The 13,404-nt window shown below is 41.2% G+C and overlaps 2 protein-coding genes across 2 annotated transcripts; both read right to left on the bottom strand.

Moving 5' to 3' along the window:
* Window positions 1-535: 535 nt before the first annotated feature.
* On the bottom strand, window positions 536-6,868 carry LOC104953750 (mastermind-like protein 1). The gene is made up of 4 exons (XM_010780743.1): window positions 6,479-6,868; window positions 5,825-5,965; window positions 4,622-5,171; window positions 536-684 (listed from the first exon to the last, which is right to left on the bottom strand). Exons 3-4 carry the CDS (start codon window positions 4,992-4,994, stop codon window positions 536-538), a joined length of 522 nt encoding a protein of 173 aa, XP_010779045.1. The 5' UTR covers window positions 4,995-5,171; window positions 5,825-5,965; window positions 6,479-6,868.
* A 633-nt stretch (window positions 6,869-7,501) lies between these two features.
* On the bottom strand, window positions 7,502-12,984 carry LOC104953749 (glutamic acid-rich protein-like; the record flags this gene model as incomplete). The annotated part of the gene is made up of 4 exons (XM_010780741.1): window positions 7,502-10,864; window positions 11,601-11,625; window positions 11,722-11,813; window positions 12,733-12,984. Coding segments are annotated over 4 exons (377 nt in total), but the record flags the coding sequence as incomplete, so codon positions are not given.
* Between the last annotated feature and the right edge of the window lie 420 nt (window positions 12,985-13,404).

Below are 13,404 nucleotides of genomic sequence, written 5' to 3'. Positions count from 1 at the left end.
TTTACAGATATTTGAAATCCTATAAAACGTACTTATTGAAAACAACTTTTACCAGATTTTTTTATTTTTCCAATATCATTTATTCAGAAATATTTTGAAGATCAATTTACATTGTGTACCCAGTTTTGGGGGGTTTTATAAGTAAAAAAAGGAGCGGGCCCTCCCGAGAGGACCTCCTCGAGATTGGCTCCTCTCTCACTCAGACTCACTCACTACTCGCTAAAAAAATTTATTATTACTACGTAAATACATATTATAGGTAAAAAGGTTCTAATGAAGGTAAATGTTACTTCTTTTTATTTTGCTCAATATGATTCTTTGCTGTCTTGTCTTTCGTTAAATTAGTACTAACATTTCAGGGCTACAGGACGAACGAGCACAAGAATTGGGCGGGGAACACACAGACATTCGAACCGTCACTTGCCAAGACTCTCGGGTGTTTTGGGAGTTTCAACGTGGGACATCCCTCATTGTGAGATTTATCTCATTACTGGACAGACGGGGGTCCTGCGGAGCACGATCCCTTAAGGAGCGTCTACCCCCCTGCCCACACGCTACAGAGCGATTCTGGGGTGCGTCGTTGGTTCTTGGTGTGGTCATTGGGCGTCGAGGTGACAGGCGAGGCTCGTCGCTTCTGGGACTTGCAGTGGCGTTGTGCGTCCCCGTGAGTCTGGGGTGCCGCGTCTAAGAGTAGACAAACAGGAACTGACCCACAGTAAAGGACCAAACGATTTGTTTTGCGGTAACATTGTGTACTAGTGACTACAAGTCGACATTGCCACCACCTAGTAGTCTTGTCTCACTCGCTCGACTGGTTAGTCTCGTGTCACCCGAGTGTCCCTCCCCCCCCCCTCGTAGGTTGTTCGGCACATCCTGTCGTCTCACTTATGAGTCTGTATATGTCTCTACGACCTATACTCTTTTGGTTACACTCAAACCTTGTACTTCGTTACACTTAGATAAGATCATCTCGATTGTTACCTTGATACTAGTCATCTTCCGGTACTGTACCCTGGAAATTTCGTTATAGACTACTCCGACTTTTGACTTAACAACACAAGTTTTCACTTCACAGAAATCATACAGATCGAAAAGTTGGAGAACTCTATAGTTTAACTCTTATAGTCTTCTTTTTTTTAATTATTAATGGCTTGTCAATTTAACGTCACTTCCGTACATTAAACACCCATAACAGGTGTCATGTACATACTATAGTTACACATGAACATTCGCGAACTACGAGCTTCCACACCTTCTTACCTCCTCTCAGGAAAGACTCCTCGAATTGCTCAGCCACACACACACACACACACACACACACACACACACACACACACACACACACACACACACACACACACACACACACACACACACACACTTATAATTATTCTCACTTTACATTCGGACAGAACTACAAAATAGTGGCGGCAGGGAAGCCACAAAGCCCTGAGTAGTGCAGTGGCATTCTGGGAAATGGAGTCCTTGATGTCTTCTACTGATACCTCTCTTAGTAGTTTAACAATGTTATGTTCTTTATCACTTCTATGAGGAAACTACTACCGAATAAGTTCAACAAATTAAAGTGGTTCTGTAATTTTAAGCACCTTGTGTTCCTAATGGATCAAAACAAAACTATGAGGATTTTATTACACAAACATCTTGTTTTCTCTTTGTGTGAAACACACGGTTCTTATCCTCTCAGTAATAACAGTGCTGTGTGTTACTACTACTGGTCTGTAGTAATGATAATGTGTGTTATATTTCTTGGATCTCTGACAGTCCACTAAACGATCCGACTAAATAACATATCTTTTCAGAACAAATTGTACCGAGTATCACGCTGGTGTTTCTGTTCAGTTAATGTCTCTTTTTATTGGATTACACAGATACATAAGAGACATTACAGTGTGCGAAAAAGCACACGTCCGATCGTCCGGGACGTGTGCTTTACAAGTACATCTTTCCATTGACGTGTCCGACGGAGAAGTGATGTTTTTCGCCCATATTTATTGACAAAATATTCGAAAATGTTGGGAGGGGTGCCTAAGTTCATTACATATTATCAAATGGAATCATTCAATGTATACGACAGTGCCATAGCTAAGTGTGTTAGGTCTAAAGGTGTGTTTTGCTCCGCTCACCGGTCCCTTACAGCGGGCAGAGCTGCAGGTGCTGATCCCTCTCTCTCTCGCGTCCGGTTATACTTCACTCGTGTTTATGTCCAAATCCATCAGATCTAGCTAATGATATGGCTGCTGCTCTACAGCTGGCCTGATTGTGAATCGCCTCTCCGCTGAGTAGACATGCTCATATTCTTAATGAAGAATGAGTATTGAAGAGCTGCATTCTGTGATAGGCCCTGTTATAGGTTGTTGATCTCTGTTGTCACGGGTTACGGGTTACCCTAACCCGTTACAGGCCTATAGCTGTCAACTGTTCAAACTGTGATCACCAGTTCAATACATTTCACAAATTCGACTTGGTTTCTATACTTATTTGAAACGTGCCTTGATGGTAGAAGTTGAGGAACCAGACACTGACACTGTGCTAGGACTACTACTACTAGGGTATAATTCTTGTATAGCATTTTTCTTGCTAAATATGAACAAATAAACAATAAAATGTTACCTTAGTTACAGTAACCCAGATTCTTGTATGCTTGATGTTGATATTTAATAACATTTCAAATGGGTGCAGCATGCACAAAGTATAGCTATGGACAAGTGAAAAATGTATTCGGACAAGTATTGCCAAACTCACTTGCCCATGGACAAGTACTCTCTAAAAACGTGCTCTTACACTTGATTAAAACACCACGACCGTCTGAAGCAGAAAGCTACGGCCTTGGACAAGATGTTTTATAATAGACACTCATTCTAAAAGAGAAAGAACACCTTGGTACAGAGCGGTGAACAACGAGATTCTGCTCAGAAGATACTGAGGGTTTTCTGTTGTGGCTGAAACGGCCAACGCTGCATATCTAACATTACAGAGAATACAGATTCTAAATACCTTCAGACTGACTCAGGCTCTCGCTCGGCCACAAACATCTCAAATATCTCCAGTGTTTACGTCAGCTGATCAGAGGCATGTTTCTGGCGTGCTTCAAGGATTAATGATAGCAATGAAATCCTTGTTTCACAGTTCAGTTTTTTTACCATGTTTTGGTGGTCGAACATAAAAATGCATACTCGCAGTAATCTAGAATATGAACAGCAGATTAATCCATAATAGAAATGAAAAACCTTAGTTAAAAGCACCACATAGCTCCAAACAATATATATTTAACGTTTACTTTTTAGATATCAAATAATGTGACTTTTTGTGACATATTTTTAAATTAATATCTATTTTCACATGTTTTCCAAGGCTGTATTTGGCCGTTTAAGTGTTAGTGACGGTCGGGTCATGTTAACCTCTGCTTCCTTTAATTATATGATATGGGTAATTCATTTAGGAGACATTCAACAGCCAGAAACACAACACTTTATGTTAAATTCTTATTTTGTTCTACCTGCTTTTTCCTCCCACAAAAAAAGGCATGTACTTGACACGTTACTGAAACGAATTGAGTTTCTATTGTGAATTATGTGTGGACTAAATAAGCCATAACAGTCATCATAACATCAGTCATTGATATAAAGTATTCGGTGTTGTTGATAGTATTTTAATGATAATATCACGGCCGACAGGAGCCAATCACATCCCAGCAGATGTGTTTTAGCCCCGCCTCCTGTGTGTTGTTTCCTGACAGTTAGGATTCAGGTTCAAAAGTGATGAGTCAGCTGTGAGAGGCTTCCTGTTGATGCTGAGTCACCTCTCAGAGACAGAGTTAGTCAACTGAAGGTAACCCTGAGTGTCTGAACTCTACACAGGATTAACATCTTTTCACGAACGTCCTGTTTGCAACTGTCTAAAAAACACTTTCTACGAGACATCATTTATGGATATTTCATATTATGATCAATGCATATCTATAACAGTGCAAAACAACTGATAAACTGTAACCTTAATAGTGAATAAACTATTACTATTTTGTGTAAACAGAGCCATGTGATCAAAGTGTGTTCAGCTCACACACAGGATGTTTAAGGGGATAGTGTTGTTGGTACGACTGGGTTTTCTGCATGTTTTTAACATCACATGTCCCTTTGTTAGATGCTTGTATCCAAAGTGACTAACATGCATTCAATACTGTGGGAAACCCCCACAAGCAACCGGACTCAACAACATGCTGACTGCGGTGCTGCTACTCCTACTGTGGGAAGTTCTCACAGACCGACTGCAGAACTCCCTCACATGCCATCAAACAAGATAAAGAAAATGTATCTTTTATTATGAATTAATCTGCACATTTCTAGGTAAATGACCTTGTGGTTTGGTCTTACTGGGTTTATGAATGCACCACTATACACCAAAACAAATTCCTAGCATGAGCAATTAACATGATTCTGATATTGTATTTTGTTGTTTGAACTAAAGATATTTTCTCTACTATGGGTTAACCTACCAAATATATATTAGTTTTATAGATGAATGCTTTATAACGGTGTGTTAGTGATGCTCCAGCAGCAGCTTGCAGTGTGTTAGTGTATACATGTGTGTGTCGATCTCTCACTCACCGCGATCAGCGTGCTGTTGCGGCTCTGCTCCGCCGCGCTGCCTCCACTCTCCCCGGCGGCCTGGTGCTCTCCCCCGGCTCCTCCCTGCACCCTCTGGCCGGCCCCCTGGTCCCTCTGAGCGGCCTGCTGCTCCCTCTGCTCCCCGGCACTGCTCTGGGGCTGCCGGTGCTTGTTGGACCGCTTCGCTTTCGCCTGTAAACATCTCTGGTGCAGGTTGAAGGTCTGCTGGCGCTCGTGCTCCAGCCGCTCCAGCGTCGCGGTGTCGTAGCGGCTCTCGCAGCTGTTGTGATGCTGCCGGAAGTGCTCGATCCTCCGGCGGAGCCTCTCCATCACCGCGCTGTGTCGCGGTGTAACAAAATCCGCCATCATCAATAAAAGACTCTCTCTCCACAAAAAAAGGAAAAAAAAAAAAAAAACTCCCCCGTCTCAGGTTTCGTCCATAAAAATGCTGAATCTGGCTCTTTTCTCACCCCCCCTCTACAAAGACTCCTGTGCTGGCTCCATGGAGGCGACCTTTGTCTTGCTAATGGCCTTCAGTCACACTCACTGCCGGGGAGGAAAATTAAGGGTTTTGAGTGCAACACCATCCAGCCTGCTGATTCTTTTTAACTCATTTTAAACCTTATTTATCATTAAAACACACAACAGCCAGTTTAACGTGCTGTGTGTATAAACAACTGGAGTCTTGTTAGAGCCACTTTTTGAGTTTAACCCCAAATCACAAAAAACACAAACAAAATCCCTGCTTGTTTAATAGTAAATACATCAATTTACACTAACCTTTCGATTTGTTTAAATCAATGAAATAACGCGATATCTTGTTATCAAACAAACTCCCGTTGAAGCTAAGTGAAGTTAGCAGCATTCCTCCACTCCACAAATCAAAGCGTCGAGAAATCCTCAAAAACGATAATTTAAATCATTGTTCGGACATTATCTTACGTTAGACTTTAACTCCACGTCCCCCTCATTTGTTTAAAACAATGTTGCCCTCCATGGGAGCATCATAACAGGTCTCTAACTTATGTCAAACTTGTATTTGTGTCCGAAGTATTAAAAGTAGTTAGCTTTGGTTGGCTAGCAACAAGAGGCTAGTTAGCTCGCTGGTTAGCAACTTCACAAACAAGATTTTAAAACCACTATTCTATACGATAAAAACAAACAACACCTTACAGAAAATGTTATTTAAACTCACTTACTGTGAAAGCGTGGCTCCTTTCTTACAGCATCTGTCTAGAAAACAGCTGATCCTCCGCCTCCCTGTAGCTGTTAGCCGTTAGCTGCTAACTCTATGTTTTCTGGTTAGACTGGCAGAAGAGAACTCCGTTTCCCAGAATGCACTGCGACCAGAGGTGGAAGAAGTACTCAGATTTTGGACTGAAGTAACAGTACCAGAGTGGAGGAATACTCTGTTACAAGTAAACATTCATGATATTACTCAAGTAGAAAAGTATTAGCATCAAAATGTTACTCAATTAAAAGTAGTCATTGTGCAGATTGGTTCATTTCAGAATAATATATATGATATGTTTTATAACGATTGATCATTAAAGTATCCTCAAAGCTGGTAAAGGTGCAGCTAGTTTGAATGACTTTGTATACTGCAGGGTAGCTTGTGAATTTACTCCAGGTGGAACTAAAGTCTGATTTAACACTTAATTATATTCCACATCATTCATCCACATCTGTAAAAGTAATGTTTGTAAAGATACCAAAAGGTCCTACATTTACAAGAATGTTGACTTCAAATGTTCTCAGGGATAATCTTGTTATGATAAAATTCCTCATAAACAACAGTCATCAGAACAGAGCATCATACTTTAAATACAGTGGAGTAAAAGTACAATATTTACCTCTGAATTGTAGTGGGGTAGAAGAAGTACAAAGTCCCAAAAAATGGTAAGTAAAGTACAAGTATCTCAAAATTGTCCTTAAGTACAATACTCGAGTAAATCTACCTAGTTACTTGTCCGATTTGACCAATCGGAACGGAGCATTCCACTAAGTAATATTTAGTTACTTTCTCTGTAGAAAAATGCTAACATTAGCTCAGTTAGCACAGCCTGAAACGTCTAAATAAAGCATCATACTTTATGTGTATTTCTCCATACGGTCCCGGATATTCCTCCCCGCCCAAATCGGGGTCTGTACGCGCAGTTTGGAGCGGATCAGTCCGGTTAAAACGGGATAAACTGCGTCCCTTCTGTTTCTGTCTCTATTGTTATCCAGCGGACAGGCAGGGCTTCTCCGCCATCTTGGTAACTTTCTCTTTTTTTTTTTTCCATCAGAGACAGGAGAGGAATGTCCCTTAGCCCGTCCACACCGGTGATTGACAGCGCAGACGTCCAATAGAGAGCGAGGGAACGCGGTGATGTGAACAGAGAGAAATGAATGAGTAACGCTATAACTGATAAAACAAATACTAATATATTTAGCTTAACCATTCCTACATTTAAAATGAAAATTCTGAATGTAAATATACTCAGAGATTTTTGGGTTATTTTAATATATTTGTGATTTTTTTTCTGTCGTAAAACTTACCACAGTTTATCCAAAATGAAAAGATAATTCATATTTCTTTCTCGCTAATTGTAATCACTTTAATCTCACGGTTCCTTTCAGAGAAAAGGTTTTTACATTTAAAATACATATTTGGACACTATTATGTCCGGCAGTGTCACAGTCAGTAGGGGCTTGGACTGTGGATAATGTAGGGTCGCCGGTTCAAGTCCTCGAACAGACCTCATTCTGTTTGTAAAAACCTACTTAACTATTTGAAGTAGAGACACTGATATACTGATATACACCTGAACATCAGCAGGAGAGGACTATTTAAAGTAGAGACACTACATACCAATATAAAATACAACATCTGGTTCAGTTTCCATTTGGCCTTTTTATTCATCAAAACAAATGTAGACTGTGTGTCCACGCACGCACACACACACACACACACGAGGCTCCATCATCACAGTATCTCTCTACAATAGTGTGGACATCAGAAACAGGCTGCAGGGACAACCATTAAAGATTTAGTTCAAAAAACACAAAAAGAATGTCGACAAAAAATAATAATAAAACGTTACACCAGCAGATACAGTGTTCAGTCTACAGTCGGTTGCTAGGCAGATTCAGCCGGACACAGAAATAAATCTAAAAAAAAATAAAAAAAGGCTGAAGACATTTCGGATGGGAATGTAACGCTGCTGCTGCTGGAGGAGATGATCCTAGCATTTACTTTATTTTAGAAAAAACATCAGTTTACAGCCAACTAGCTTGTATTTAGACTAAAAAATAAAAAAGGAGGGAAATAATTAAAGGTTGTGGAAGCCTCCAAGTTCACCTCGAGCCCCAAAATCAGCCACAGACTCGGCTGTTATGTTCCCCGCCGCCCCCCCGCCGATAACTTAGCAAAAAGCTCTGCATTTAAGATCAACAGGTTCTTCAGTCCGGAGAAAACTGTACGCAATGATTACAGACAAGGATATACAAGAAGACTGGACATCGTGTTATTATCCCGACACACGTTCAACACGCACAGAACCAGGTTTAATTATTTCACTGTACACACACACACACACACACACACACAGACAGAATGACGCTCTTTCATCTGCATTATAATCCTTAGGATGATGAATATATAAAGAAAAAACATAATTTAGTATTGTTAACGGTTCATGGGATTATTTCTCATGTGGAGAGAAACTGTCCTGATGGGGGCGCTAGAGAGACGGTCAGGAGGTGTAAAGGTGAGGGATTGTAGGTAAAATGTTTTATTACGAAACCAGGGAAGGAGGGGGGAAATCTGAATACTCAAATATTGTCAGATATAATTATTATTTTGTCTTTTAATTTTTACATTATTTTTTTATATCAGAGAACTTTTTTGTCAGTTTTAATTTTGTTGTGGTCAATTTACAATTTAAATCTACGTTTTTTCTCTCCAGGATTTCATCCCAATTGTCTTCCCCGTATGTAGATTTTTTAATACATTTTTACCTTTTGCCAGTTCTTTTAAATGCAGCAGATTACGACTGATTTTCTTCCTGTTTGTCGTGACATGTAAACATGTACAGGTAACTACAGCAGATTCAACGGCGGTCAAAATAAACAAATAATTCTGATTCAAATGTTGAGAAATTGTTTGATTTCACTTGACTTTTCTGGAACCTCATCCCATGGTCTTAATTAGTGGATAAAGTTGATTAATCTGGCAAAAGAAAAGCCAGCTTAGGTATTTCTATTTAACTAGTATCCGTAGGTTTGTCACACTCAAGTGCCGTCTCTGATGAAAACTTGGGCCTTGACGTGGAGCAGGTGAGAGCTGCAGGTGGACAGGTGAGAGTTAAGCACCTGAGGTTTCCCCCTTTTGTGCAGTTTCTTTTAAATTTGGAGTTTAAAACATGACAAAGGGGCGGGGGGTCCGTCCACCTGCACACGGGACGAGGTTAACATACAGGTGCGTTTAAAAACACCGTACAAAGAAAAGTTGGATCTGAAAGGAGCTTTAATTGGATGGGCGCTAACGAGCTGCTGTCATGTTTATTTGGACAAAGAAAGGCCTTAGAAGTAAAGGAATAAAGAATAAAATTGACAAGAATAATGATTTTAATACGATTTATCTGGGTGTATAAACGTATGCAGATGCTACAATGTTAGCATAGCGCTGAAGGACCAAACTCCATTCAGAAAACATCTGTTAGATACGTTTATTGTGAATAAATCGGGTTATTTTGGGCCGTATTGCTGCAGTTATTCAGCGGCGTGACGGGAGGTTTAATACGTTGCCATCAGTCGCTCATCTGCTGCGAAGGCTCTTTTTAGTTTGACCTCTGACTTTCCAGCGCTGCCATCAGGACAATAATACACATCAGGAGATCTGAGGAAAACATGTGTGTGAGCTAACATGGAGCTAACAGCTTTAAAACAAAACACGATTCAATGACAAGGAAATTAGAACATGAAAAAAGAAAATATATCAGCAGTCATTTTTTTTTTTATATTAGCATGCTGGCTAATCGCAAGCTAATCTGAAAGCTAGGAATGCTAACGAGCCAACGGTTAGTAGGTGAATTAGCTTTTTCATCAGGCTAATAAGCTACTTGTTGGTAAATTAATTAAATTATTGGTAAACTCGTTAGAAGCCCCATTTTTAGTTTTTAATTCAAGTGGGATTATTGTACACATTGGAGTACAGCTAGCCATATTACCAATGAGCTAATTAGCAGGCTACAAGGCTAATTAGCAACAGTTCTGGTGAGTGATTTCTCTCAACATTTGTAGATGATAAATATATCCCAAAAATCTAATAAATCAACAGCTAACATGTGAATATTCATATAGCTTACAAGCTACCTGCTAGCCAAGCAATTAGCGGTCTGTTGGTGAGCTGATTGACAAGATTTTTGCCGATCAATCGGACTACTGTTAGCTTCATTAGCACCCTGGTGGTGAGCTAATTAGCCAGACATTTTGGTGGTGAATTCAGCCAACTGTTAGCCTTATTAGCATCCTGATAGATGGTTAATTAGCTGCCTGTTGCTAGCTCAAACAGGATAGTGGCTAACTAGTCTCAGTTGAAAGCCAAACTGTCTGTCAGAAGACTTGTTAACAATTTCCTGAAAGATTATTAGCAGGCTGATGCTAGGCTAACTAGCTGTCATTGGTAAGCTAACTCGGGAAGACTTTTTGTTTATACATTTCAGACTACTGTTAGCCTCATTAGCACACTGCTAGCAGGCTAATGATCAGCAAACAGGAAGGCGGTTACCTCAGATTGTAACTGGCGGGTAGTTGATAGCTAAATGTCAAGGACATATTAACGAGTTGCTGAGCTAATTAGCATGCTGTTGTCGGGCGGAGTTTGTTAGCTGGTGGCGGCGCGGCGGACGGGACGCGCTGATCCCGCCAGTTTGATCCTGCGCAGGTGTTGTTGTGAAGGAATGATGCAGGAAGCTTTAGTTAATCTCTTTAAAAAAACAACAAAATAAATCCTTTAACGCTAAAACTCAGTCCTGGAATCGTCGTGTGAGCAGGCGTCCGTGTTGGAGGTCGATTTTTTAGTTTCCTGTTGGCTTCGCTGCTTCCTTCGCGGCTTTGCGGCCTCGAAGAGGGGGAGGGTCGGGGAGATATTTTAGGGGAGAGAGGGGGGGTTTTGAGGTCAGGATTCAGAGATTTCAGTCCTTTCTGACCTTCCTGTTCCTGGGAGATCTCCGCAGAACGTCGTCCTCAAGCTTCTGCACGGAGAGAGAGTTCGGGGTTAAAATCCTTCATGGGGGTCAATGGGAAAGTGTATTAGGGCCATTGAGGGGTTAAACAATTAGAATAAGTAAGGAGCTGGGGAGCGGGGTAAAAAGTATACAATAAATCCTCTTAGTTTACAATAATTCAACTATCAACAAAAAAACTAAAAATTAGTGTGTTTAAAAATCCCTTAAAAAAAGTTTGACATAAATGAGGCCAGATCAATATTTGGTGTTTATAATAAAGTCCTAAATGTGAGATAAAACCTCAGAAACTCCAAGATTTAAGTTGTTATGTTGTGAGTAAAGTTCAATGAAATTAGGAGATAAAAAAGGGAGTTTGTTTGGTGAAAAAAAACAGACACGCACACACACACACACAGGAACAGACAGACACACAGACACACACACACACAGGAACAGACAGACAGACAGAAAGACAGACAGACAGACACGCACTCAGGAGCACACACGAACAGACAGACACACAGAAATTTGAAGTAAAAAGGAAATCCAGAAATTCTATAAAAGCCAACCCACTAATCTACATGTTTTCTGTTTTAAAATACACAAATTTAAACTACATTTATTCAGTTTTTTGGGGGTATTTGACCCCCCTCTCCAGGACTGTTTAACAAATACACCAACTGGCCTCTTTAATCCCTACAATGGTCCTAATACAGTATATTCAGAAAGGAAAGTCTGAGTCAGAGTCATGTGGAGAACTCACTTTCCTGGCTGTTTTCTGAAGCTTTCTGAAAAACCAATTCACATCAAATCATTCTCCGTGCTGCAGACCAAACAATGAACTGCACCTGAATGCATCATCTCAGTGACTCAGTGTTCCTCACCTCTTCGGCCGTTTCCTCCTCTTCCTCCTTCTCTGCCTCCTCTTCCTCCTTCTCTGCAGGACTCTCCTCTCCGTCGCTCTTTCCTTCTGCAGCTGAGGAGGAAACACAACATGTAAACACAGCTAGGAGACAAAATGCTACTTAGCCTGAGTTTAATATTTGTATTATTATCATTTGTTTACGTCACTTTTATTTGTATTTGGTGTTCTGCTTACTTATGTCACCTGTTACACGACAGAGGGTGATTTTGCGCTGACATTTTTTCTACATTTTTGTGTGACATTAAATATCTTCAACCTTTCGAACAATACCTTGTGTTGGGAAACTAGCGAATGTTCCTTGTGTATCAGAGTAGATAACAGAGGTGTGTACGTAGCCGGATGTCTGACTACACGGAAGACGCTCATGAGACACGGTGTTGAAGTCATGAGAGCTCTGTTCCTTGGTATGATGACTGTCATGCTTATTGCTCACGCAGGCCTTAGCTGATCTGAGCTAATGTCAGAATACAGCTTTGAACCGGCATCTTGTTGACTAACACCCTCTCTTGCATATCAACGACTAATTCTTGTTCTACTTTTACGTATGCGCCACAACACCAAGTCAACCGACATGGTGATGAACCCGATTCTGAGCTTCAGTATTATTGGACTTTCTCATTGAAAACGCGTCGCAGCATAAAGACACGTTTAGCCTCTCAGCGACTCACATTTAAACGGGAATTGATCCGGCACACAAACAGTTATTTAATCTGTGTGCTGTGATTATTCCTTCGTACCTGGCAATGAACCTGGTTCTGAGTGAGTCTGTCCGTCCGTCTGTAAGTGTGTGGGTGTGGCTGTGTGTGTGGCTGTGTGGGTGTGTGTGTGTGTGTGTGTGTGTGTGTGTGTGTGTGTGTGTGTGTGTGTGTGTGTGTGTGTGTGTGTGTGTGTGTGTGTGCTGTGTGTGTGTGTGCTGTGTGGGTGTGTGTGTCTGTGTGTGTGTGTCTGTGTGTGTGTGTGCTGTGTTTACCTGGACTGCTCTTCTCCTCCTTCTCCTCCTTCTCCTCCTCCTCCTCCTCTTCCTCCTCAGCCTTCTCCTCCTCCCCCTCCTCCTCCTCTTCCTCCTCCTTCACATCAGGCTGAGCTTCGTCGGTCTTCTTGTATTCGGCCGCCGGCGTCTCTCCGGTCTTCTTCTGCAGAAACAAAGAAAACACAGGAGATATGTTCAGTTCAGATTCACCGCCTCCCAAAGCGCTTTCAGAGTCGCGTTTGAGGCAGAAAACTAAGATTAGTGCATGATTTTATATATTTAATACCAATATTTGGTTCTTTTGGTTTGTAAAAAGGTTCAGCGGTCGTGTAATGATGTTTTTTAAATATCTAAATGAACGTTTTCACATAGAAATCTATTTGCACAACACTAAAAGCGGTTTGAATTTGGTGTTGGTTTCACTTGTTGTGTGTGCATATCCATCCATCCATCCATCTTCTCCCGCTTATCCGTGGTCGGGTCGCGGAGGTAGCAGTTCCAGCAGAGAGCCCCAAACTTTCTTTTCCCTGGCCACATCAACCAGCTCTGACTGGGGGATCCCAATGCGTTCCCAGGCCAGCGAAGAGATATAATCCCTCCATCTGGTTCTAGGTCTACCCCTTGGTCTCTTCCCAGCTGGACGTGCCTGGAACACCTCCCTAGGGAGGCGCC

The sequence above is a fragment of the Notothenia coriiceps genome, unplaced genomic scaffold, assembly GCF_000735185.1.
Source record: "Notothenia coriiceps isolate Sejong01 unplaced genomic scaffold, NC01 NC01_scaffold00022143, whole genome shotgun sequence".
NCBI classification, from domain to species: Eukaryota; Metazoa; Chordata; class Actinopteri; order Perciformes; family Nototheniidae; genus Notothenia; species Notothenia coriiceps.
The sequence above is the reverse complement of the archived record's forward strand: the minus strand, read 5'-3'. Positions and strand labels throughout refer to the sequence as shown.

Coding starts and splice junctions, on each gene's coding strand:
- LOC104953750 (XM_010780743.1), bottom strand. CDS start 4,994: ATGATGGCGGATTTTGTTACACCGCGACACAGCGCGGTGATGGAGAGG. Junction 685..4,621: donor CAGCACGCTGATCGCGGTGA/GTGAGAGATCGA, acceptor GTCTACTCTTAG/ACGCGGCACCCCAGACTCAC.